At 49.6% G+C, this 25,396-nt stretch overlaps 1 protein-coding gene across 2 annotated transcripts; it reads left to right on the top strand.

Moving 5' to 3' along the window:
• The first annotated feature begins 168 nt into the window (after nt 1-168).
• Eps8l2 (EPS8 signaling adaptor L2) lies at nt 169-25,119 on the top strand. 2 transcript variants are annotated; one of them, XM_087908282.1, is made up of 22 exons: nt 169-309; nt 1,183-1,344; nt 4,172-4,232; nt 4,342-4,397; nt 5,205-5,269; nt 17,219-17,380; nt 17,902-18,051; nt 18,122-18,201; nt 18,346-18,494; nt 18,589-18,659; nt 18,779-18,905; nt 19,070-19,158; nt 19,320-19,394; nt 19,623-19,771; nt 19,868-20,000; nt 20,273-20,382; nt 22,470-22,575; nt 23,141-23,260; nt 23,511-23,583; nt 23,668-23,848; nt 23,933-24,065; nt 24,220-25,119. In XM_087908282.1, the coding sequence occupies exons 3-22, from the start codon at nt 4,189-4,191 to the stop codon at nt 24,292-24,294; spliced, it is 2,148 nt and encodes a 715-aa protein (XP_087764408.1). In that variant the 5' UTR covers nt 169-309; nt 1,183-1,344; nt 4,172-4,188; the 3' UTR covers nt 24,295-25,119. The 2 variants fall into 2 exon arrangements, with proteins under 2 accessions (XP_087764408.1, XP_087764409.1); XM_087908283.1 differs by lacking the exons at nt 169-309; nt 1,183-1,344; nt 5,205-5,269 and having other exon boundaries at nt 4,166-4,232.
• Nucleotides 25,120-25,396: the final 277 nt, after the last annotated feature.

Genomic DNA, 25,396 nt, shown 5'->3' with positions numbered 1-25,396 from the left:
CTAGGGAGCCCCACCTGAGCTGCCTTACACGTTTCCCCACACTTCACCCATCTCCAGCTCTGCCCAGGAATGTCAGGGCAGACACAAACCCCTGCCCCTCCCTTCCCACAGCTGAGCACTTGACCTCTGCTTGCTGGGCCAGGGGAAGGTCACAGGCAGAGCAAGATTGGGCCAGTTCTGTGAGATCAGCTGTAAGGGCTGGGAACCAGGAAGCATCTCTGGGGCTCATCAGTAGCTGGGCCTGGAGGACCAAGTCCACTTCTGCCACCCTTCTGTCCAGCCTACCTGTGGTGTCCTGGAGTGTGTCAGGTGGGTCAGATATGCTGCTAGCCCTGGGGGACAGAGCACTCAATGCCCTAGGGAGGGCTGACTGCCCGCCCAGGACAAACAAGTCAGGGCCCTGCCTTCTGGGACTGTAGCCTGGGACCCTGACTTCCTGGCAGCACCCATTTCCTCTGCCCCAACTCTGGGAACAATAGCCGGGGCCTTAGGGTCCCTTGTTCACATAAGGGCAGTACCCTTGGCTAGCGGGCCATAACTCCATTTTTTCCTCCTAGTCAACTAGTTTCGGCTCTAAATTCACCCAACTCTGGCCCGAACTGTCAGCAGAGTGGGCAGGATATTCTGGGAGCTAACACGGTGAGGACAGGTACCCGGGCTCTCCATAAATAGCCCATCTCTCAGGGGTACGTAGGTACTTTAGGAGCTCCTATATGTGAAGGAGGGAGAGGCCCGCACCCGGGAGTTAAAAGCTCCTGGGCTCAAAAGCCTGGAACCCAAAATCCCAGGCCGCAGACTAAACCACTAAAGAGCTCTGTCCCAGGCAACTTGGGGGTGGAGGGCACCTGATAGGGTCTGGGTTGAGAGCTCCCGCATGACTGCAGCCCTTTTAGGCTTCATCCAGTACTGCCTCTGCAGGCCGGTCCAGGTCCCCACCTGCTTCTGCAGCTTAGCCTGTTAGAGCAGCTGGGGCCGCACCCTGCACTCCAGGGCTAGCTGCGGTGGGGCCCCAGGTGCTTTTAGGGACCGCTGGGAGGACAGACGGAGGCGAGGGAGGAGGAACTGTGCTGTTCAGGGAAGGGGGGGAAACGATATGGGGAGGGGAGTGGTGCCCCAGGCCCGCCCCCTTCCTTCAGCCTCCCTGGTGCCTACTCCCGGGTGACTCGGTAACCTGTCGCTCAGGTTCCTCCTCTCACAGCCCCGCCCCGGCCTATCCGGCCCAGCAGAGGTCCCGCCTGTCCGGGGAGAGGGAGCTCCACTGTCGGTGAAGCTCTGACAGACGGCCGGGCTGACAGACTGACCTAGGGGACTAGCCAAGCGCAGGCGCTGGCTGCCGGCGAACAGGTGAGCGCTTCAGCCAGGGAGTTTGCCAATCTGGGCCTCAGTTTCCCAGAGTGGCCATGAGATATGGATCTCTGGGTCGGGCTCTGGGTTTGGAGGGCAACCCAGCACCGGAGCTGAGGACACCTGAGTGTGAGGTTTGTGATGACCTGTATCGCGGGACTCTGAGGACAGCTTAAGCCTAAGTTTGGGGGTTGCGGATGCGGCGTGGGACATAGGAACTTGGGAGAGAGGCTGGGCCTGAGCCTCCCTTGGACTTTTAGCTCAAGAACCGCTCGGCTGAGGCCCCGTCGGTCCAGCGGGCGGCGGCCAGTTTTCAGTGATATTTTTAAGCCGGTGGTGTGTGACTCACTCGCCCTGGTCCCGGCCCCCTCCCAGCCCTGAAGCGGATGAGGGGAACCTGGCAGTTGACAAGAGAGGTGGTGAGGAAGGGAGGGCCTTCATTCCATCCAGCAGGCTGGACCTTCTTAGGATCTGACTGTGGCGTGGGCATACCACCCAAGTGCCGGAAGGTTGACTTTTCCTGCCTGTCTGAGCCCAAAAGAAACCCATAGCCGGGGAAACATCAGGCTAGGTCAGTCTCCAGGCCAGAGTCGGGGTGTGGAGTCTCAGGGGAGCAGGGAGAGGCTATGGTGGAGGGGAGGCCCTGTGGATACCCACGGCTTGGCTGCCCAAGGTCCCTGGGACTCACTAGTCTGTGCTACTGCACAAAGGTTTCCCCGGAGGCAGAGAAGGGGAAGGCACATCCACAGACCATCTCTCTACTATCTCCCCCGTGCAACCTTCTTTGACTGTTGGGCACTGCTGGGGCCCCTCCCACACTAGACTCTGTGGTCTTACCTGTGCACAGACCTCTGCTAGTCCAGTCTGTTGTCTAGGACTGGTCGGTCCATCCCTCCCAGCCTGCCTGGGTCTCTTCAGGGGCACCCAGCCCCTCCCACCAATAACTTTCCAGTTCGGCTCAGCCTCTATTGCTCCCACCTGATGATTCCTGAACTTTGCTCCCCGAGAAGGACCCAGCCAAGGGACTCCCCCATCCCATTCCAGGGCCACACCCAGCTCCCACGAGGACAGCCAAGAACCCAGGTGATTAAGCTGACCCCTCCCCAAGGTCACTCAGCGTGTGTAGCTGGAATTTGAACTTGGAGCCAGTTCTTCCGCCCTCCTTGCCCTGCTAGGGCCTCCTCCCCTTCCACTGCCGAACCTACCACACACTCTAGCATGCTGGGCCTCCCTTCAACCCGGAAAACAGTAAAACACCTACTGGACCTGGGTGTTCCATCTTTACCAGCAGTGTGTTATATGAATTTCCTGCTCCCTGCCCCGCTTCAGCCGTAGAAGCCTCCTGGAAGTGAGTCTTTTGCAGGCTGTAGGGAGCCCCAGTGTCATTCCGTGGACCTAGGCCTAAGGTCCTGGCCTACTTTCCCCAAGGGCAGGCCCACGTGTCCAAGCCTGTTCAGAGTCTGCGTGCCTTCAGGCTTGGGTCTCTAGCAGTTTGTTTTGCCCTGGTGTGTGTATTCCTGGTCCCACGTGCCTGGTGCCCTTGGCTGAGCTAGCCAGGAATCCCATTAAGCAAACACCAGGGCTCACCTACTGAGGTCATGAGCATTCCGGACATTCTCCATGGATAGGTGGACCTAGAAATCTGGACCAGCCTCCTCTCACAAGGGAGGATCTGGGGTGGGGGTAGGAGAGCAGTAGGCGAGCTGGTCAAGGTAAGGCCCACAGTCCTCACCTCCTGGGAGCCCACCCCCTCAAGACCAGGTCAAACCAGAAAGTACTAGAATACGAGAGGCCTGCACCTGAGGCCTGCACCTGAGCCCTCATACCAGCACCCTGGCTGGCGGCCTTACCCTAGCATACCAAAATGCTAAAGCTAGGAGAGACAGTAGCACTGCTAATAGCGTCAGACAGAGGTAGACTATATGTGGACCCAAGACCTCAGGGAAAACTGGCCACAGAGCCCCAGAAGGACAGCCAGAAATGCTGTCTATCTGTCTCTCCAGGGGCATGAAGGCAGTCTATCGCTGAAGGTCTCTCCAGCTCTCATTTGCTTAGAGGCTACTCTCGGCCACCAGCTTCTGTTATGTTCAGAGAAGGGCCCAGGTCTAGGCTATAAGCAAAATTTGCTCACACTGATGGCCAGGCTTCAATTTCCCCATAATGTAGCTGGAGGAGGTCAGGGCTGGGAGGTCTATTCATGGAGGAACCTTGCACATGGTCACCTAGGTTTGAACTGAGGAGGCCAACCACCCCCAAACTTCTGCCCTACAACAAGCTTATTCAGGCTCTCCCAAGATGGAGCTGAGGGCTGGCCTCCTTGCTGGATCTGGAGGAGCTGGTCCCTGTGGGCATGTCCACATGTATATGTAGGGGTCCCTCAGAGTGAAGCCTGGGATAGGCAGTAGTGGGGTCCCTCTATGCTTTGTGCTGTGTCTCCAGCCTTACCCTCTCCTGCTGTCCTCTCCCGTGGCCTCACGGTTTTTGAAGGAGCTGTCCTCTCCTCGGGCAGCCCCTCCTTCAAAGCTTCCTGACAGCTTCTAGGAGCGTCCCTGCAGAGAATCACAGATCTGAGGCCAGGTGGGGGTCTTCATTGCCACCAGCAACAGCATGGGTCCTGGAGGACACTGCTTCCTGGGGATCCCCTGGGGAGTCTGGCCAGGCACTGAGGTCCTAGTCCCTGGACCAGGATCAAGAGAAGAGACCCAGGCATTATCCTGGCCAGGAGAAAGTGTCAGCTGGGTTCCTCTGTCCATAGGTGGAAGCCAGGCACTGGGCCCTAGATTCCAGTCAGACTAAGGTCTGTTCTCCTTGTTCTCCTTGACTCTAGCCACCACTGGGGACACCATGAGCCAGTCAGGGTCCATGAGCTGCTGCCCAGGAGCTGCCAAGTAAGTGTTGTCCTACCTCTCTTCAAGTCCCGTGTGTGTGTGTGTGTGTGTGTGTGTGTGTGTGTGTGTGTGATATGAGCCTTGCCCTCATCTGCCTCTTCCCTTCCAGTGGCAGCCTGGGCCGGTCTGATGGTGTGCCCAAGATGAGCGCAAAGGACTTATTTGGTGAGTGAAATTTAAGGATGGTGTGAACTTAAGAAAGATGAATGTGACCATGGTGGTCTCATCCCTGCTTGTACCAAAGCTGAGCTCTAGCCTGGAGTAGTTCAAAGTGGCCAGAGGAAGCCTTTGGACCCTAATCCACTGAGAACTTTGGATGTCTGTCTGCAAAGCTCCTGGCCACTGAAACGGTCTCTGCTATGCTGTAAGGGGAGAGGCCTTTACAAATAATTCAAGGAGCATTAATATTGATTCCACTGGGCAGCCCTGCAACCCGATCAAGTAGGTGGGGTCAGACGGGACCCAGCTGCCAGGTATCTGCTCCAGGGGACCAGGCTCCTTCTGCTCAGCCATGCCCCTCATTTGTGCCTCTGGATGCTTAGATGCTGGAAGCTGGAGGCCTGGGAAGCAGGAGCTCTAGAGAGCAGGAGTATTCCAGTGGTGACTGGTAGGATAGGAAAGCCCCGCCTGGACTCCTTCCCTGGTGAAGTGGGCAGCCTCCATTACATAAGACTGAGTTTCCTGTCCCCACCCAAACAAACCCTCAGTGAGAGGCTGCTCCCCCAACACACTCTGAATAAGTCTCTGTCTTCTGGAGCCTCAGGTCCCCAGTGGGGCCTGTCATGGGACCAAGCCCAGAGGTCCCCACAGGAGCATAAATGTTACAGCCTGCAGCCCTCCCTATTGGCTGTGCGAGGTTCAGAAAGCAGCACCCTCATCCCAGCTCTCCTCTCCTCCATGGCCCCTGGGGGTCAAGTCCCACTAGACTGGATCCTTCTCTTTGGGGTGCATGACATCTGTCTCTCCATCCAGAGCAGAGGAAGAAGTACTCCAACTCCAATGTCATCATGCATGAGACGTCACAGTACCATGTCCAGGTGAGGATCAGGAAACTCCCCCTCTTCCCTTTGTTCCAGGGACAGGTAGAGAAACTGAGGCTCAGGGAGAAGTGGGAAGAGAGAACAAAGGACTGCCCCATGCTGGTCTTGGGCCCAGCCACAGTGGGGAAACATTTTTCCTCCAGGTTGAGGGAGTTCATAGTAGGGCCTGAGCCTGCTCCGGAAGTTGTTGCCTGTGACCATGTAGCTCAGAAAAGACCATGGAAGGAAGCTGTCATCTTGGCCCCAAAACAAGGAACTGCATCAGGAGGAATATGTTGGAACAAAGACATCCTTTATTGAGGGCTACAGGGAGCCTGGATGGCACTGTTGAGTCCAGACATAACCTGTGCCCTCTGGCCAGCTGCCAGCTAGAGAGGCTGTTCTCCTAGTCACTTTTAATTTGCACTGAGAATTCAAAATTTTTCTTTTGAAATGTCCTTCCTGGGCTGACTGTGTTCCTAGTCATAGACTGGATTTGTAAGATAATGGTGAAGAATGACAGAAGTAGGAAGAGGAGCCCCCCCAAGAAGTCGGCACTCGCAAGGGGTCCTCTGTATTCCTGTCTCCTCACCCCACACAAGATCCATACCCTAGAAGGGAGGCAAATAGCTGCCCTCAGAACCTGCCTGTGTCTGTAGAATGGACCACAAGAGCCATCAGGAATCCCCATGGCATCTTGATCCTGCTATCTTGAGTGTTCAAGGTTCTGCTCACCCACCTGAGTCAATGGGTCATGACATGGTGATCACAGCCACTCAGTGTCCAAGGACAGGGCATAGAGGCACAGATGGGTCACCATGCCTCTTCCTTTGCAGACAGTGTGCCACCCTTCTCAGCGGTGGAACTTTGTCCTCCTTGGTGAGGAACTACCTGGGGCATCCAGCCTGGCTCCTGGACTTTGGTCCAAACTGCTGAACTCTGCCCAACTGTTGTGGGGACTTTTCCGGCCTGCTCAGAGGCCAGGGGAGCAGGGGTATCCTTAAGGACTTTTTGCTCCTCTCTGATAGAAAGACTGAGGCCTGGGGGTTGGACTGAGAAACGGTAAGGGGGCACTGAAGTTGTGTTTGCTGCTTTTGACTTTTTATACAATAAATTAATGGGGGGTGTAGTTCTGTTGCCATCACAGTGGGTCATAGAAGAGTTCTACCATGCCTCGGCTTCTTTCAGACCTCCTCGTGTTCAAAGCCACCCCACCCTAATCCCTAGTCATGCTGATCTGTCTTGCATCCCCAAAACTTGTCTTTTTGAGACTATTGTCCTATAAGGGAGATGTTATAGTTCAAACTACTTTTGCTTCTTGCTTCATGAGTTTATTTTAAGAAAACCATATACAGAGGATGGGAGAGCTTTCCAATCATCTCTTCCACAGCACAATCCAGACTTTTCCCCCATTATTGCCCTGCTTCAGGTAGACAGGGGGTGCCCTGACTTTATAGAAGTATCTTGTGCATATGGTTAGACATGTAGAATAGAAATAGCTTCCTTGTTCCGTGCATAGTGGTACATGCCTTTAATCCCAGCATTTGGGAGACAGAGGATGATGTAGATTCCCCTCTGTAATGCTATGAATATGTTTTATTACCATTGGTTTATAAGAAGCTGCTTTGGCCAATGACTCAGGCATATTCCTGGTGAGTTCTTATATCTTAAATTAACCCATTTCTATTAATCTGTGTATTGCCATGAGGTCGTGCATCTAGGCAGCTATACAGCATCTGCCTGACTCCACCTTCTCCACCTTCATTCTCCATAGGGGGGTGTGTGTGTGTGTGTGTGTATGCTTTACTCTGCTAAGCCATTGGCTAAAACAACTTTATTCATCAACCAACAGGAACAATATATATAGAAGGACATCCCATGTCATCTTCCCTTTTCTATCAAATTAAAAAGAGGCAGTCAGATTTCTGTGAGTTCAAGACCAGCCTTATCTACATAGAAAGTTTCAGAACAGGCAAGCTTACATAGAGACATTGTCTCAAATAAACAATAACAGAAATCTTCCTTCATTAGGTAATTTGTTAACTAATGTGCCGTTGTCTTTTGATGAGCAGACATATTTGATTTTAGAGACATCTAGTCATATGCCCATTTTTCCTGTCTGATTACTTTTTAATCTCCAAGGAGTTGTTACCTAACCATGAAGAATTCTCCCTTTTTATTCATGGTAGGGTAGTCTTTTGCTTCTAGGCTCATGATCAGCTTTATTTAATTTTATTTTATTGAGACCCTGTCTCTAAATAAATAAGCACAGTACTAACATTTGATTGACATTGAGTCGAATCTATTATCAGTTTAGAGAGAATCAGCATCTTAATATTTTGAATTCCCATCCACAAATATGGAATATTTCTCCATTTATTAAGGTATATTTAATTTTTTTTTCATTTTTCAAGGCAGGGTTTCTCTGTGTAACAACCCCAGCTGTCCTGGAACTTGCTCTGTAGACCTGGCTAGCCTCAAACTCAGAGATCTACCTGCTTCTGCCTCTGAGTGCTGGGATTAAAGGCATGCTCCCCACAGCCTAGCAAGATTTCCTTAGTTTTCTTAACAATATTTTCTTGTTTTCATTGTGGATGTCGTATTTATGTTTAAATTACTCTTTAGTCTATGAATGGCATTTGAGAGGTTTCCCTAGTGCAGTGGTTATCACATCCTGTTCACCACATAAATCATCCCGTGGGGTCTTGTTGTTTTGGTTTTGGTTTGGAACGGTTTCACTGTGTAGTCCTGACTGATCTGGAGCTTGCTATTTAGACCAGGTGGTTTATATAGAGACCCCCTTCCCCAGCTCTCCCAGTGCTGGGACTGAAGGCATGAACCATCGCATCGGGCATAAAAGGCGTTGCTTTTATTTTGTTTTTTGTTGTTGTTGTTGTTGTTGTTTTTTACTATTGTTGTTGTTGTTTTAATTTCTCAGATTTATTTATTTTATAGTATGTATGAGTGTTTTGCCTGTATGTAAGGATGTGCAGCACATGTATGTCTGGTACCCAGTGGAGGGCATCAGATCTCTGAGACTATAGTTTCAGACAGTCATGAGCTGCCATGTGGGGCTGGGAACTGAACCAGGGTCCTCTGCAAGAACAAAAGGTACTCTCAACAACTAAGCAATCTTTCCAATTCCTTTTATTTTTTGAAATTATAATAATTACATCATTTTCCCCTTTCCTTTCCTTCCTCCAAACCCTCTCATATATCCCTTCTAACTCTTTCAAATTCAGGGCCACTTTTTCACTAATTGTTATATATATATACACACACATATATATATGTATATATGTGTGTGTGTATATATATATGTGTGTGTGTGTGTGTGTGTGTGTGTACATATTTATTCCTAAACCTGCTCAGTCTGTACAATGTCACATGTGTGTATTTTTTAGGGCTGACCATTTGGTATTGGATAACCAATCAGTGTCCTCTCCCCTCGGAAAGACCATTTCTCCTGCTCTCAGCAATCCTCAGCCGGCTGTAGTTCTTTGTATGGGATAGAGGTTGAGGCTTCGTGGCCTTGCCTCCGTCCACTTTGGCATGTCTCCTGTTGTCATCCTTGCTCTGCTCGTGTCAGGCAGTCATGTTGGTGAGACTTTATGAGTGTAGCTTCTGACATTACTAGGAGACACAATCTCACGGTAAACTCCCTGACCCTCCTGCTCTTACACAATCTTTCCCCCCTTCATCTGCAATGTCCCCGAGCTTTAGGTGTGGATTTATCACCTGGACAGGGCTCCACAACTCTGTACTTTGGTTGGTTGTGGTTTTCTGTAATGGTCTCCTTTTGTTGCAAAGAGAACTTTCCTTGTTGAAGGGTGAGGATTGCACTTATCTGTGGGTATAAGGACAAATATTTAGAATGTAATTAGGGATTATGCTGACAGAATGAAGTGGCAGCTGTAGTTTCTCCTCCAAGATCCACGACTTTACTAGTCCTGGGTAGAGGGCTAGATTTTCACTGCCAGGCATGATTTCCCTCATGCCAATAGGATCTTAAGCCCTAGTAGAGAGCTGTGGTAACCACCAAGGACACGCACCACAGTATTGGTTTTTTTAAACTTTGTCTTCCAATTATCTGCTGTCTATATACAGCTAAACAATGGAATTTTAGCATGGTTGTCAAGTGTCCTGAGACTTTGATGAATTTAGTGATTTCCTTGTAGACAAAATTTCTTTCTTTTCCTTCCTTCCTTCCTTCCTTCCTTCCTTCCTTCCTTCCTTCCTTCCTTCTTCCCTTTTCCCCCCTTCTCTCTCTTTTTGTTGTTGTTGTTTTTGTTTTTCAAGACAAAGTGGCATAAATGGTATTGTTTTCAGTTACACAGACAGTTTCCTGGTTCTGTGTATCCTTGGCTATCCTGGAACTCACTCTGTTTGACCAGGATAGCCTCAAACTCAGAGATCTGCCTGCTTCTGACACACACACACACACGCACGCACGCACACACGCACGCACACATGCACACACACATACACAAATTTAAAAAAGTCAGGTGTAGTGGCACACACCTTTAATCCCAGCACTCAGGAGACAGAGGCAGGCGGATCTCTGTCTGAGTCTACAGAGCTAGTTTCAGGACAGCCAAGGCTACACAAAGAATCCGTCTAGAAAAAAAAAACAAATAAATCAGGAAATACATACATAAATGATTAAATAAAAGAAAGCCCTTTCGCTCTTACTTTTTTTTACATCATTTATTTTTATTGTCTCTGTTCTCTGGTTAAGATAACCAGCACAATGTCGAATGAAGTAAGAGAGTAGATGACCCTGCCTCACATCCAGTTAAAGAAGTATTCCCTATTTCATCTACCACATGCTTTTAGAGACATTTTCTTTATCACAAAAGGGATTCTGTCAAATATGTTTTTCTAAAGCTGTTGAGACTAGTTTAGTGCTGTTAATGTAAAGAACCACACTGGGTTTTATTTTATGCTGAATAAACTTTGCTATATGGGAGACATTCATTTACTTGAGATGTCTTCCAGGTGTATTGGCACCCAGGTATTACCCAGCGCTCAGGCAGAGCCAGATGGATCGCCACCAATGCAAGGCTATCTGTCTACATGACAAGTTCCAGGCCAGTCTGAATTACAGAGGAAGGCCCTGTCTCAAAATAAAGCAAATTTGAAAAGCAGAGGTGGCAAATGCCTTTAATCCCAGCACTTGGGAGGCAGAAGCAGTTAGATCTCTGTGAGTTCCGGGCCAGCCTGGTCTATAGAGCAAGTTCCAGAACAGCCAAGTCTATACAGAGAAACTCTGTCTCAAGAAAGCAATCAACAGACAGACAGATAGACAGATAGATAGACAGATAGATAGACAGACAGACAGACAGATAGATAATACAGAAGCAAACAGCCGGGTGTGGTTGCACACTCCTTTGTTCCCAGCACTTGAGAGGCAGAGGTAGGAGGATCTCTGTAAATTCAAGACCAACCTGGCCCACATAGTGAGTCCAGGACAGCCAGGACTATATAGAAAGACCCTGTCTCTTTAAAAAAGAAGCAGCAGCAAACAAAATGTATTATCCGACAGGAAATGGAGGTATAAACCTGTAATCTCAGCACTAAGCCTGCAGAAACAGGAGGATTAGGAGTTCAAAGCCAGCTCACTGTAATTCCAGCCTCACAGGCACCAGCACCCACGCACACATAACCACACACAGGTGTACACACCTACACATAATTTCTTTTTTTTTTAATATTTGTTTATTGTGTATACAATATTCTGTCTGTGTGTATGCCTGGTGGCCAGAAGAGGGCACCAGACCCCATTACAGATGGTTGTGAGCCACCATGTGGTTGCTGGGAATTGAACTCAGGACCTTTGAAAGAGCAGGCAATGCTCTTAACCCCTGAGCCATCTCTCCAGCCCCTACACATAATTTCAAAATAATTTTTAAAAATCTTTAAAAATGGTTTGGGACTGAAGTGATGGCTTGGTGGTTAAAACTACTTGCTGCTCTTGTAGAGGACATGGGTTCAATTCCCAGAACCCACAGGGCAGCTCACAAGCACTAGCAACTTCTGTCCCAAGACATATGGTGCCCTTTTCTGGCCTCCATGGACTGCTGCATGCATGTGGCACATAGGAACCACAAACACACACACATGCACAGGAAAATACATAAACAAACAAATGGATGGAAGAATTAATTAATTAGTTAATTAAAATAATAAATTTTGTTTTGTCAGATAGGCTCAGGCTGTCTTGGACCTTGCTATGTAGGCAAGACTGGCCTTGAACGCAGAGATCTGCCTCCCTAATGCTGAGATTAAAAGAGTGTATGCCACACCCAGGTCTGAAATAAATAATTTTTAGTGGAACTGAGTATATGGTTCAGTGGTAGAGTACTTGCTTAGCATATGTGAGGCGCTGGATTCAATCTTCAGTACTGCAGAAACAAAAAAGAGACTCTGTATGTGTTCACAGGCTGACTTTCTAAAATTTCATTGAAGACTTTTAAATTTTTTAAGTGGATTTTTCTTTGGGCCGCTAGCTCACAAAAACAAAAACAAACAAACAAAACAAAACAAAAAACAAAAAAACCACAAAGACTTTTTTTGTTTCTTTGTTTTTTGGGTGTTTGTTTGTTTGTTTGTTTGTTGAGACAGGGTTTCTCTGTAGCTTTGGAGCTTGTCCTGGAACTAGCTCTTATAGACCAGGTTGACCTCAAACTCACAGAGAACCGCCTGTCTCTGCCTCCTGAGTGCTGGGGTTAAGGGCATGCACCACCAGCACCCAGCTTTAATCTACATTTTTTTTATGTGGCTCTGTTACCTTTACTCTGCACTCCCCATGCTGCTTCCTCTCCGTCTAACTGGAGATTCTGCCTTCTTCCCAGAGTTCTCTCTCTGCCCTGAAGTCTCGCCTATACCTCCTGCCTAGCTATTGGCCATTCAGCTCTTCTTAGACCAATCATAGTAACTCATTTTCATACAGTGCACAGGAATATTCTGCAACATTTATGGGTATGTACATGTGTCTGTGTGTGTGCCCAAGGAAGTCAGAGAGGGGTCAGCTCTTTGAGGCTAGCGTTCCAGGCAGCTGTGAGCTGCCTGATGTGGGTGCTGGGAGTTGGACTCGGTTCCTCTGCAAGAACCCTATGGGCTCTTCATCCCTGAGCTACTTTCCCAGCCCTGAAGACCACCTCTTTTTAAAACACAAGTGTCCCTTAGAGGTGTATATCTCAATTTTCTATATGACAACCATGCAGGGTCACATATCAGGGTTGTGCTGACCTCAGACAGTGGGGAAATCATCCTTTCCCCTTTATTTCCAGAAAAGTTGGAGCAGCATATGTACAATTTCTTACTTAAATATTTATTAGGATTTACCATAGAGGCTTCTGGATACAAGAATTCCTTTGTTTGGGTTTTTAAATGTTATTTGATTATTGTGCTTTTGTTTTGTTTTATTCTGGTCTTTTTGAGATGGGGCTTCTCTGTGTAGCCTTGGCGGTTCTGGAACTATAGACCAGGCCTCAAGAGATCCACCTGCCTATGCCTCCTGAATGCTGGGATCAAAGGCCTGTGCCACTATGCCTGGCCTGCAAGGTTTTCTCTGTGTGCAAGTTCCGAGCTCATGTCTGTATAATTTGTAGTAACGGCCTTTCTTCTCTTTCGCTTTCTGAAAGTCCTTGGTGTATTTTTGTTTGTTCATTTGTATTTTGTTTTTGTTTTTGTTTCTGCTTTGCTTTTTAATTATTATTGCAGTTGTTTCTTTGATTTTTTTGTTTGTTGGTTTTGGCTTTGGGTATTTTTGTTTGTTTTTGTAGCAGGGTCTTTCCAGTTAGCCCAAGCTAGCCTAGAACTTGTTTCTCAGACCACGCTGGCTTTGAATTTGCAGTGACCCTTCCTGCTTCCTCTGCCTCTGCCTCTCCAAGTGCCTCTCCTGCCGCACAGAAATGAAAGGCAGACACCACCGCCACGTCCCGCTGAGATATCAGTGTGGCCTCTAATAACGCTTGTTGAGGGGTTAACTTTGGGCTTTATTAAATTTTTAACTTAACTTTCTGTGTTGTTTACTTCTCTGTGGATTTTGTCCTTTTGCCCTTAATTTCCTTCCTGTATATACTTTGGGTCTTGTTTTATTGTGTTTTGCCAGTTTTGTTTGTTTAGTTTCAGTACTAGTGATGGAAACTAGGGCCTTGTACATGCTAGACAAGATTCTACACACCCAGCAGGTTTTTCTAGCTTATTAAGGTAAAAGCTTAGATAATTGATCTTAAGTGCTTTTTTTTTAAAGTCTAATATATTCAATGAAACTTAAAAATTTTGCTGAAATGTTAGTTTATCTCACAAATTGAGATATTTAAGTTTTTACTCAGTTCCAAATATTTTTAATACTTTTACATTTTCTTTGTGACCTCATTTTTTGTTTTGTTTATTTGTTTTCTATTTTTTTTCTTCCTTTATTTTTCTTTTTAAGACAAGATTATACTATGTATCCCTGGCTGGCCTGCAATTCATAGAGCAAGCTGCTCTGGAATTCATAGAGACCCACTTCCCTCTGCCTTCTGAGTGCGGGTCTAAAGGCATGAGCCATTGCTATTTTCCTGGTTGTGACTTCAATTTTGATCCATAAGTTATCTTTACTATATGTCGTTAACGCGTGCATTCATTCATATGTTTTTGAGGCAGGGTTTTACTCTGTAGCCCAGGCTAACCTGGAATTCCTCATCCCCTGCTTCCTCTTCCCAAGTGCAGTGATTACTATCATCTATCACCATGCCCAGCTTAGTTTAGTTATTTGATTGTTTTTTGAGACAGGGCCCCATAGCTCCCAGACCAGCCAGCCTGGAACATCAGGTGGATGAAGAGGACCTTGAACCACTGGTTCTCCTGTCTTGTACCTTCCAAGTGTTGAGATTGCAACTTTGCACCACCACACCCTGCTGAAGTTTTTAGTACTGATTTCTACTCTCATTCCCCTGAGGTCAACGCACTCTGTGACTTCCTGCGTCTTGCTTTGTCACCTAGCAGCCCGATTCTGTTTGGCTAGTTGTGTGGCATTTTGTTTCAGTGTTTACCCTGCCTCACAGAAATGGAAGACCTGTGCCCTCCCCACTGTTCCTGCCTACTCATTGTTGAGTCTGTCTGCAGCCATCAACCTGTAGGAAATCTTGCGTCTGTGCAAGATCTGGGAGGCACGAGGCACACAGAAGCTTTCCAAGGTGTCACCGGTTTGTCAGTAGAGAAGCTTGGCAAGGTGACAGCCCCTGCTTCTCTGTATCTAAACACACAGTGTAGCTCACAGGGACTTTCTGCTTTGGTCAGTAGGATAAGTGAAAAAGTCAATATCTCATTCCTGAAATAATGGTCTCTTCAGAGCGTCAGTTTGCAGTCTTTTTATTTAGGCAGACTTCATCTAGTTCACTTTGATAAAAAGTCACATTGGGTAGGGGAATGGTGCCTCACGCCTTTAACACCAGCACTGCGGGGAGGGACGGGCAGAGGCAGGCAGATCTCTGGGAGTTCAAGGCAGCCTGGTCTACAAAGCAAGTTCCAGGACAACCAGGGTTGTTATGCAGAGAAACCCTGTTTCAAAAAACCACAAAAATAACCAACCAACCAACCAAACAAAAAACCCTGCAGGCATTGCATGTTCATGGTGCACACATATGTGCAGGAGAATACACACACACAATTTTTTTAAGTTGCATCAGGGACTGGACTGGAGAGAGGGCACAGAGTTAAGAGCATTTACTTTTGTAGAGGACCTGGGTTTGATTCCAAGCATTCACATGGTGGCTTGCAACCAACCCTAACTCTAGTCCCGGAGATCTGATGACTTTTTCTGAATTTCATGGGCAGCAGGCACTGGTGTACACTTACATATGCACGCGAACAATCGTACACTATATATGTGTGTACATATATATGGAGAGAGATAGACAGAGAGACAGAGAGCGTCTTTAATACTATATATGTGTATATGTGTATGTATATATATATATATATACACATACACACATGTACACACAATAGTGTGTGTTGTGTCTCATGCCTGTAACTCCAGCAGCACTCAGAAGATAGAGACAAGACGACCACCACAAGTTCAAAGGCAGTCTGGGCTATATAGCAACACCCTGACAAAACAAATGAAGAGCTTATTCCTCCTTTAGAACCAGGATTTTTTTTTTCTCACTTTCCATTAATAAAGCTCCATTCATTCTGCTGAAAAAATAAAAAATAAGGCCTGGCATAGTGGTGCACACCTTTAATCCCAGCGTTCTATAGGTCGTAGCAGACAGATCTCTGTGAGTTCAAGGCCTATGTAATGAGTTCCAGGGAAGCCAGAGCTACATATGAGATTTTGTCTCCAAAACCAAATAAAATAATAAACTAAAACAGCGGGGGGTGGTGGCGCACGCCTTTCATTCCAGCACTCGGGAGGCAGAAGCAGGTGGGTCTCTGTGAGCTCCAGGCCAGCCAGGGCAAAAATGAGATCCTGTCTCAAAGAAAGCAAATAAAATAATAAAAAAATAAAAAGTTATTTATAACCCAGTGTGGTGGCACACACCTGTAACAGCGAGACAGTGTCTCAAAACCTTTAACAAAACTCAGAAGTTGAGGAAGTTGTTTATTTTTCCACAGACTTTGTGCTCCTGCCCTTCTTCAGTTTTTTTGGTTGGGTGTTTTTTTGTTTCGTTTTGTTTTGTTTTGTGGAGGATAGGGTTTCTCTCTGTAACAGCTCTGACTGTCCTGATACTCAATCTGTAGACCAGGCTAGCTTCAAACTCACAGAGATTTGCCTGACTTTGCCTGTGAGGCATGTGTCACCACCCTTTATGTATATAAACCAAAACTAAGCAGGGGCTGCAGAAATGGCGTTTACAGAGGACCCAAGTTTGGTTCTCATCACCCACATCAGACAGCACACAACTACCTATAACTCCAGTTCCAGGGGCTCTGACACCAGGCACACACAGGGTACCCATACATACGTACATACATGTAGGCAAAACACTCATGCACATAAAATGAAAATAAATTAAAGAAAATAAAAAGAAAACTAACCAAAAGCAAGGAGAGGCAGCACAGGGTTGTAATCTCAGCACTTACTCGGGGTGCTGAGGTATGAGGATTACTGGAAGTTTGAGGACATCCTGGGCTACATAGTGAGTTATAGGCCAACCTGGGCTACAGAGTGAAACCTTCTCTCAAAAAGAAGAGGGGTCAGGAGCTTAGGGTGTGATTTAGTGTGTAAAGTATTCACCTACTGTGCACGAAGCCTTGGGTTTGATCCTCAGTATCACAGATTGGTACAGAAATCTCACAGAGATCCACTGCCTCTGCTTCCTGAGTGCTGGGATTAAAAGTGTGTATCACTACGACCCGGCTTTTTTTTTTTTTTGTCATTTATTTGTTTTTTGTTTATTTATGTATATTTTTGAGACAGGATCTCACTGTTGGTGGACTGAAACTCACTATATAGACCAGGCTGTCTTCAACCTCACAGAGCTCGATCTGTCTGCCTCTGCCTTCTGAGTGCTAGGATTAAAAGCATATACCACCATATCCAGGCAGTCTGGAAAATGATTTAATTTTATTTTTTCATGTGTATGGGTGTTTTGCCTGCATGTATGTGTCTGTACACCATGTTTTTGACTCAAGGCTGTAGAAGTCCAAAGAGGGCAGCAGAGCTCCTGGAACTGGTTGTGAACTGGTTATGAGCAGCCATGTGGTTGCTGAGAACTAAACTCCAGTCTTCTGGAAGAGCAGTTATTGTTCTTAACCCCTGAGCCACCTCTCCTGCCTCAGTCTGAAAGTGTTTGAGGACTTTAGTCAGCAATCACGACCAACAAAGACACACCAGAGCAGAAGGGCACTTTCTCCCACCTGAGCTGGAGCTGCGACTGATCAGGATCCCTAGTTGTCTGATGTTTCCCTTGTGCCCGGGGTTTAAGGAGCAGGAGAGCTATGCCCAGCGGTGACCTCTGACCCCTCCCTTAGCACCTGGTCACATTCATCATGGACAAGAGTGAGGCTATTGCCACAGTGGATGATGCCATCCGGAAGCTGGTGCAGCTGAGCTCCAAGGAGAAGGTCTGGACGCAGGAAATGCTGCTGCAGGTGAATGACAAATCATTGCGACTGCTGGACGTGGAGTCTCAGGTAAGTGCAGGGAGCGGACGGGCAGAGGCAGGGCCGGATGTCCAGTTCATCCAGATGTGTGTGGCCGTGCTGGTCTGTGGACAGGAATGGGGCTGAGGGTGGGTGGGAAAAAGTGGATCTAGCTGAGAATCTAGGACCCTTTTGGCAACTTAGGCAGGCTTAAATCTGCATCTGTTAGACTGCCAAGCACTGTTCTCTGCAAGAGCCTGACTGGCTATGTCAAGCCAGACCTGGCTGTGCCCCAGGGAGCTCTGCTCTGGTCCATCCCTTTTAGTGTCTATGTCCCTGCCTTTGGGCCAAGTCTGGGCTGTGTTCCTGTTTTGCACCTGTGAGTTACACATGTGTTCCTATCTGTGGAGCATGTTCCACTTACAATGACCAGTAACTGTGTGTCCATGGGTCCCCGGGGTGTCAGTCCCTTTCATACTGCATACATAGTCTTATCTATGCTCACGATGGCAGCCTGCATCTACATCCAGGGCCTGTCAGGCATGGCTGACCCATCATATACCCTCCCACAGGAGGAGCTGGAGAACTTCCCACTGCCCACCGTGCAGCACAGCCAGACAGTGCTTAACCAGCTTCGCTACCCCTCTGTGCTGCTGCTGGTGTGCCAAGACTCGGACCAGAACAAGCCCGACATCCATTTCTTCCACTGTGATGAGGTTGAGGTAAGACAGACAGCCAGGGGTGGGCAAGATGCCAGCTAGCCAAGCTGACCTGACACCACTGTGTCCCCAGGCGGAGCTGATCCAGGAGGACATTGAGAGCGCCCTGGCTGACTGCCGACTCGGGAAGAAGATGCGGCCACAGACCCTAAAGTAGGGCCCTGCCCTAGGGATGTGGAAAGTGAGGGATCTTGCCCTTTTGCTTGGGGCTCAGTAGCCTGGGTAGTGAGGGCTGCAGGGTGGTAGCACCCAGCAGGACCATAGCCAGGCTGAACTGTACCTTCCTTTCACCTCTAGGGGACACCAAGAGAAGATCCGTCAGCGGATGTCCATCCTGCCCCCTCCTCAGAGTCCAGCCCCCATTCCCTTTCAGAGATATGCTGAAGATTCCCCTCAGGCCAAGAACCGCGTGGGCCTGCCGTTGCCAGTGCCATTCAGTGAGCCAGGTAGGCTGAGGGGTGGGTGGGAATGCCCCGGGTGGGTGGGAACGCCCCTTGGGGTTTATGAAGAACCCTTCGGCAGCTCTCTGTCCCCCAACAGGTTATCGCCGTCGGGAATCCCAGGATGAGGAGCCACGGGCCGTGCTGGCTCAGAGAATAGAAAAGGAAACGGTGGGTGCCCAACTTTCCAGGACTCTTTTCTACCCTTGTCTACTTCCTGTTGGCAAGGAGCCTGGCTCATTCTGTTGCTGATGACAATGACTGACCGTTGGTCCTTCTTCTAACCTCAGCAAATCCTCAACTGTGCCCTGGATGACATTGAATTGTTTGTGGCTCGGCTGCAGAAGGCAGCTGAGGCTTTCAAGCAATTGAACCAACGGAAGAAGGGGAAGAAGAAGAGCAAGAAGGCGCCAGCAGGTACAGAAATAATAGGGACGGGATGGACAACCGGGGGCAAGACATGGCATACGTGCACCAAGCTGGAGGATGTAAAGTTTGGATGGGGACAGTAGCCAACAACAAGCAGGACTTGTCAGCCACTCAACAGGGCCCAAGGCTCATAACTTTCTGCCTTTTGCCAGAGGGTGTCCTCACACTTCGAGCGCGGCCCCCCTTAGAAGGAGAGTTTGTTGACTGTTTCCAGAAAATCAAGCTAGCCATCAACTTGCTGGTGAGTCAGCCCCACCCGACACTGCTGGTGAGGGTGGGGTGTCACCCAGGCTCACACACAACACACACACACACACACACACACACACACACACACACACACACATACACGCGCGCGCAGGCACACAGCATCTGTCACCTGCTTGTGCTTCCCACCCCCAGGCAAAGCTGCAGAAGCATATCCAAAACCCCAGCGCGGCTGAACTGGTGCACTTCCTCTTCGGGCCTCTGGAACTGGTGACTAGGGCTGGGGCAGGGTGGGATCAGGGACAACAGGATGATACAATGGGTTTGGGGGGGGGGTGAAAGAAACTTAGCATATTAAGATTGTGTCTAGGTTTCCAGAAGGCCACAGTCCCTCCCTGAGGGACAGCCTGAAGAACTGGGGTGGGTGGGTGATAGGTAGGCTGGGGCTTGTGGGTTTGCTGGGCTGGGCCCCCCAGCTGAAACTCTCTATGTGTCCAGATTGTCAACACCTGTGGCGGCCCAGACATTGCACGCTCTGTCTCCAGCCCTTTGCTTTCCACTGAAGCTGTGGGCTTCCTGCGTGGCCACCTGGTCCCCAAAGAGACGACACTGTGGGAATCATTGGGGGAGACCTGGATGAGGCCTCGGTATGGAGAAGGGACAAGATATGAACCAAAATGGAGGTCTCTGGTGGGTTGGTCCCAGCAGGGAACGTGACTGACCTTCTGGTCTGCCAACCACAGCTCTGAGTGGCCCCGGGAGCCACAGGTGCCACTTTATGTGCCTAAGTTCCACAATGGCTGGGAACCACCCCTGGATGTCCTACAGGAGGCTCCCTGGGAAACAGAAGGACTGGCATCTCTGCCCAGTGATCAGGTCAGAACTCCAGCCCAGCCCCACGCCTCTCCAGAGCTCACCACCCCGGCCCACCCCTGCTACCCCCTCAAGACCCCGACATCAACAGTACAGTCCACTCCAACCCCTGCAGTGTCAGGCCAGCTTGGCTCGCCCATGCGTGTGATCCTTTATCCTCAATGGTGCTAGGTCACAGCAGCTTCATCAGGCTTCACCCCTGTGCCCGACTCATCATGGTCCCTCTAGCCCAGCCTGTACCCCCACCAAGCCCAAGCTCCCCGCTTTCCCCACAGATGACCCCCATGAGCCGACTGTCCACACGGCACTCCCCGAAGCACAGCATCTCCTCTGATTTCCCCCCAGAAGACACTGCACCACCAGGCAGCTCCCCACATACTAACAGGTAAGTCCCCGCAGGGTGAGAGTCACATGCCAGCATGCGTGGCAAATGCCTTGCTCTGCTGTGAAAGCTTTAGTTTCCAAATGAGAATCCAACTTTATCCTTTTTCATATAATTTTAATTCTTATTGAAAATATTTTTTTCATATAATATATTCTGATCGTGGCTTCCCCTCCCCTAACTCCTCTCAGATCCTCCCCATGCACCCAAATCCACCCCTTTATTTCTCTCTCATAACAACAACAAAGCACAAGTGAACCAGTATAGGAAACAGCAAACAAACAAGCAGAAAAAAGGGAGGCAAAGAAGAAGTATACAGGAATGCACACACTCACACACACACTCTCTCTCACACACACACACACTCACACACACACACTCTCTCTCACACACTCACACACACATTCACACTCTCTCACACACATACACACTCACACTTACACACTCTCACACACACATTCACACTCTCTCACACACTCATACACACACACTCACACACATTCTCTCACACACATTCACACTCACACATTCATACACACTCACACACACATTCTCTCTCACACACAATCACACATACACTCTCACACACATATTCACACTCACACACACATTCTCTCTCACACACACACTCTCACACACACACATGCACACTCACACTCACACACTCAAACACACAGAAATCCCATAAAAACATGAAACCAGAAACCATAATACATAAGCAAAAGGCTTGTAAGATTAAAAAAGGTGCATGCCTTTAGTCCCAGCACTCAAAAAGCAGAAGCGGGCAGATCTCTGAGTCTACATAGTGAGCTTCAGGCCAGCCAAGGCTACTTCGAGAGACCCTATCTCAAAAAACAAACAATAGCAAACAAAACAAAACAAAAAACCAGCTGTGCTGGCTGGCTTGTTTCCTAGCACTTGGGAGACTGAAGTAAAAGGATTATTCAGACTCCAAGGCCTGTGTTTTTCCCTCCCAATGAGTCCTGGGCATAATGGTGCACACCTTTAACCCCAGCACTCAGAGGCAGAGGCACGTAGATCTCTGTGAGGCCCAGGCAGCCAATGGCTGCATAATGAGATTCTGTCTCAAAAAAATAATTAATTAAAATCAAGGTTAGAAACTTACTGAACCAAAAAAAAAGGAAAAAGAGAAAGAAAGAAAGAAAGAAAGAAAGAAAGAAAGAAAGAAAGAAAGAAAAGAAAAGAAAAGAAAGAAAGAAAGAAAGAAAGAAAGAAAGAAAGAAAAAGGAAGAAAGAAAGAACTGGACACCAGCAGCCCTACCAAGCCCTGGCCACTGTGGTGTTGCAGGGACACAGATTGGGGGTCTCAGATTGCCCCCTCCCCTGCTGTACACCCTTCATCTCACAGTGAATAAAACACAAGCCCAAGAAATGGAGGTACCCTCCTGTCTCTCCCTCCTCTGCTTCTTACTCCTATCCAGGGTCTACCTGGTGATCCCGGGACTCCCTTTCAAGGGCTAGACACAAGAATTTCCAGCATTAGCCTTCTTTAGTATGGTATCCATTGTCCCTACTAGGACCACATGTAAGGATCCTTCTCAGCCTGTCAGTACACAGGGCACACACCTAAACCCCCCATTTCTCCTCCCTCTCAGGTGTTCTTGAATAGGGCATTACCCTGTATCAGGGCCACACTAACCAGGACTGTGACCTGACTGGGGGGGATAAACCAATAGCCAGAGCTCACCCCTGCTCCAGGGATGCGGGGGGGGGGGGGGCGGCATCCAGAGGACACATGGTTGCCTCTAAGGGACTATGACTGAAAATATCCTAGCCTTGTGGTCAGCTGGCAAAGTGTGACGTTGTCACCTCCCCGGGCACACCTCTCTGATTCTAGTCCCTCTGTGGAGCAGGGCAAGAGATTCCCTGAGACAGTCTGGGCTGGGCCAGCCTCTTGGAGTCTGCTCTGCCCCCTCCTGTCTGCTGGGATGTCACAGTTTCCCTTCCCAGCTGATAAGCACAGCCTCTCTCCACTGCGACCTGGGCAGCAGCAGGAGAGGCTGCTACAGCTGGGAAGCAGGAAGAGAACCCAGTCCAGTCCTGAGCTTCAACCCTTCCTGGTCCTGCAGGGGCTACCAGCCGACACCAGCCATGGCCAAGTATGTGAAGATCCTCTACGACTTCACAGCACACAATGCTGACGAGCTGTCCGTGCTCAAGGATGAGGTCCTGGAGGTGAGGATTTGGGCTATCCAGGGGAAGTGGGCCGTGCTCTGGGGCTAGGTTGTGTAATTCACCCATCTTCCCAGGATGCTTGACCTGGGCTCACAGGGCCTCTCGGACCCCACCACAGTCTGGCTGGGCCACCGAGCTGCCTTCTGATGTCTGGGGGATCCCTGAAGATCTACAATGGTGGGTGGCCTTACAATAGAAGCCAGCAGGGTCTTGTCACTCATGCCCACCCAAGAGCACTACCCTAGACCAGCTTCCTTGTGACAAACCTGAATCCAGGCCACCCACTGAGGGACAGAAAGTGGAGCAGGATGAGGAAAGCTCTACATTCAGAATCAGGTTAAGAGGTACCCTATCCGCAGGACTGGGGAGGCCAGGCAGACATGGGGTAACCTACTAGGCCAAAATGGTGCCCAGAGGATGGAGAGCTGGGCTTGAGGAGACACCTGAAGGACTCTCTGGCCCTCTGTAAGGGCTTGGCAGGTGATCCCAGGCTCCGGCTCTCACATTTTCTAGGGGTCTGTGCAAGGGTGTCACTGGGTGTCCCAGACACTTTATACCTTCGCAGGTGTTGGAGAATGACCGGCAGTGGTGGAAGCTGAGGAATCGCAGTGGCCAGGCTGGCTATGTGCCCTGCAACATCCTGGCTGAGGTTCGGGAGGAGGACGTGGGTGCCACCTTGGAACAGGTGATCGCCTGCCATGGCTCCATTCTATCTACAACACAATCAGAGCCCCTAAGGTCAGGGGTGCAGCTGATCTCAATGTGACATTTGAACCTGAGCCCTGGAAATCTGCTGCCCCTAAGCTGGGCCCAGGGCTGGTGTGGGTTCCTGGGGTCTTGCTCAAGGGGAGGGCTGGCCTACACACCTGGGGGTCCTGGGTAAGCCCTAATAGCCCCCCTCACCTTACCCCTCACCTCTCCCCCACCCTTTGCAGTCTGGTCAGAAATACTGGGGTCCTGCCAGCCCCACCCACAAAGTGCACCCAATGTTCGCAGGGAAAAAAGAAAGTAAGTAGAACTATTTTGGGGTCAGAAGTACGGGGGTTGGGGAAAGGCGGAGAACTGGAGGGGCTGAGAGCGTGCGCCCTACAGAGGTAATCCAACATATGGACGAGGTCAATGAGGAGCTCATAAAAATGATCAGCCACAACAAGGGACAGCCGCAGCGCCACTTCCGCGTGGAACGCAGCCAGCCAGTGCACCTGCCACTTACCTTCCAGTCAGAACCCAAGGAAGTCCGAGCCTGGTTGGAAGCCAAGGCTTTCAGTAGCAGGTGAGCCCTGTATGCGCAGCCGGCGGGGCGGGGCCAGGATACCACCATGCCCACGGCCCTGCCCTCACGCCCACCTACCCCTAGGATCGTGGAGAGCCTGGGAATCTTGACTGGGCCCCAGCTCTTCTCCCTCAATAAGGAGGAGCTGAAGAAAGTGTGCGGGGAAGAGGGCAGTCGTGTGTACAGCCAGCTCATGGTTCAGAAGGCTTTCCTGGAGGTGAGCGGCTCCTGTCTGCTTCTGAGTTTCTTCTGAGTTTCTTCTTTGGCACATGCACCTGCTCCTGGGATCACCGGGAAAGCAGAAAACAGCACGGCCCTGACCTACCCCCACACCTCCCGACTGAGGTCCAATCTTTCTTTCCTAAACACAGAAAAGTGGGTCGGAACTGGAGAAGCTTATGGACAAGATTCATGCCAAGAACCAGAGGAGGGCAGAGGACAGCTAGACCAACCTGCATACTTCACCAGAGGCAGAGGGGAGGCCGCATCTGTAGCAGGCCCAACCCTAATGCATGGAGAATTATTTTTATATGTGTATTATTTTATACCAAGGACTCAGATGGGCTGGGTGTAGCTGGCTCACCTGCCTTCAGGCAGGGTCCTGTACACTACTGGCCCAGCGACACCTGTGGGTGGTTCCTTTGCCCCCACCCCCCAGCCCCAGCTCCAACCCATATTCTTCTCTTCAAACCAAGGCTAGCCTCAGCCAAACCTGTACCTGGCAGTGCCAGTCCCCGCTCAATCTGCTGCCAAGGCCCCAGGACTCTCCAGGTGGGCAAGGCCTCTTTCCCTGGCCTTCCCTGTGCACATGGAGGCTCCTGTCCCTTCTGACGCTGGGCCCCAAACTCCACACCTCTCCCTTCTGTTGCTTGCCCTTACATTCTCCTGCCCCCTCACCCACTGTACTAACTGCACAATGGGCCTGAACTCCCAGATGGCCAGCTTGATGACCTTGCCCACTCCCTTCACGCTGCTAGCACCCCAAGAACAACTCGGTCAGAAGCTCCGGGATAGGAGGCCTTGGGTGCCCTGCTGGTATCGAGTATGCTGTATTCTTTATTCTTTCAAGATCTAAGAATGGACTAGACATAGGTACTGACTTCAGATGTCCGATCCCACCTAAAGGGCCTGGACAACAGCTGTCTCTGGCTGTTTCCGCCAGCATTTGTGCAGGTGGCTGGTGAGCTTCCCAGCCCTGGATGGAGCCTCAGACCCAGAGATGAGAGTAGGGACGCCACAGCTATGTCAATAAACCAGTTGTCTCCTAGCAACTTCCATGTCTGTCTCTCGGGGTAGCAGTGCTCTGACCCCAGTTCTCACACTGCCTCTTCTTTCTCCTCCTTTTCCTCGGAGACAGGGTGAACTCTGAGTCACCCTACCCCAGCCTCCTGGGCTGGGATTCCATGTGCATATCACCAACCCTGGCATTGCCCCTTCAAAGAGCTGTCCTGCAGAGAGCAGCCCCATCACAGGTGGTGCTGTGGCCACGCGAGGAGGCACCACTCACCTCCATGCCCATCCAGCATGGCCCTAGAGCTATGCAGAGGG

The sequence above is a fragment of the Myodes glareolus genome, chromosome 7, assembly GCF_982192425.1.
Source record: "Myodes glareolus chromosome 7, mMyoGla1.1, whole genome shotgun sequence".
NCBI classification, from domain to species: domain Eukaryota; kingdom Metazoa; phylum Chordata; class Mammalia; order Rodentia; family Cricetidae; genus Myodes; species Myodes glareolus.
This window is presented reverse-complemented; position numbering and strand designations above follow the sequence as displayed.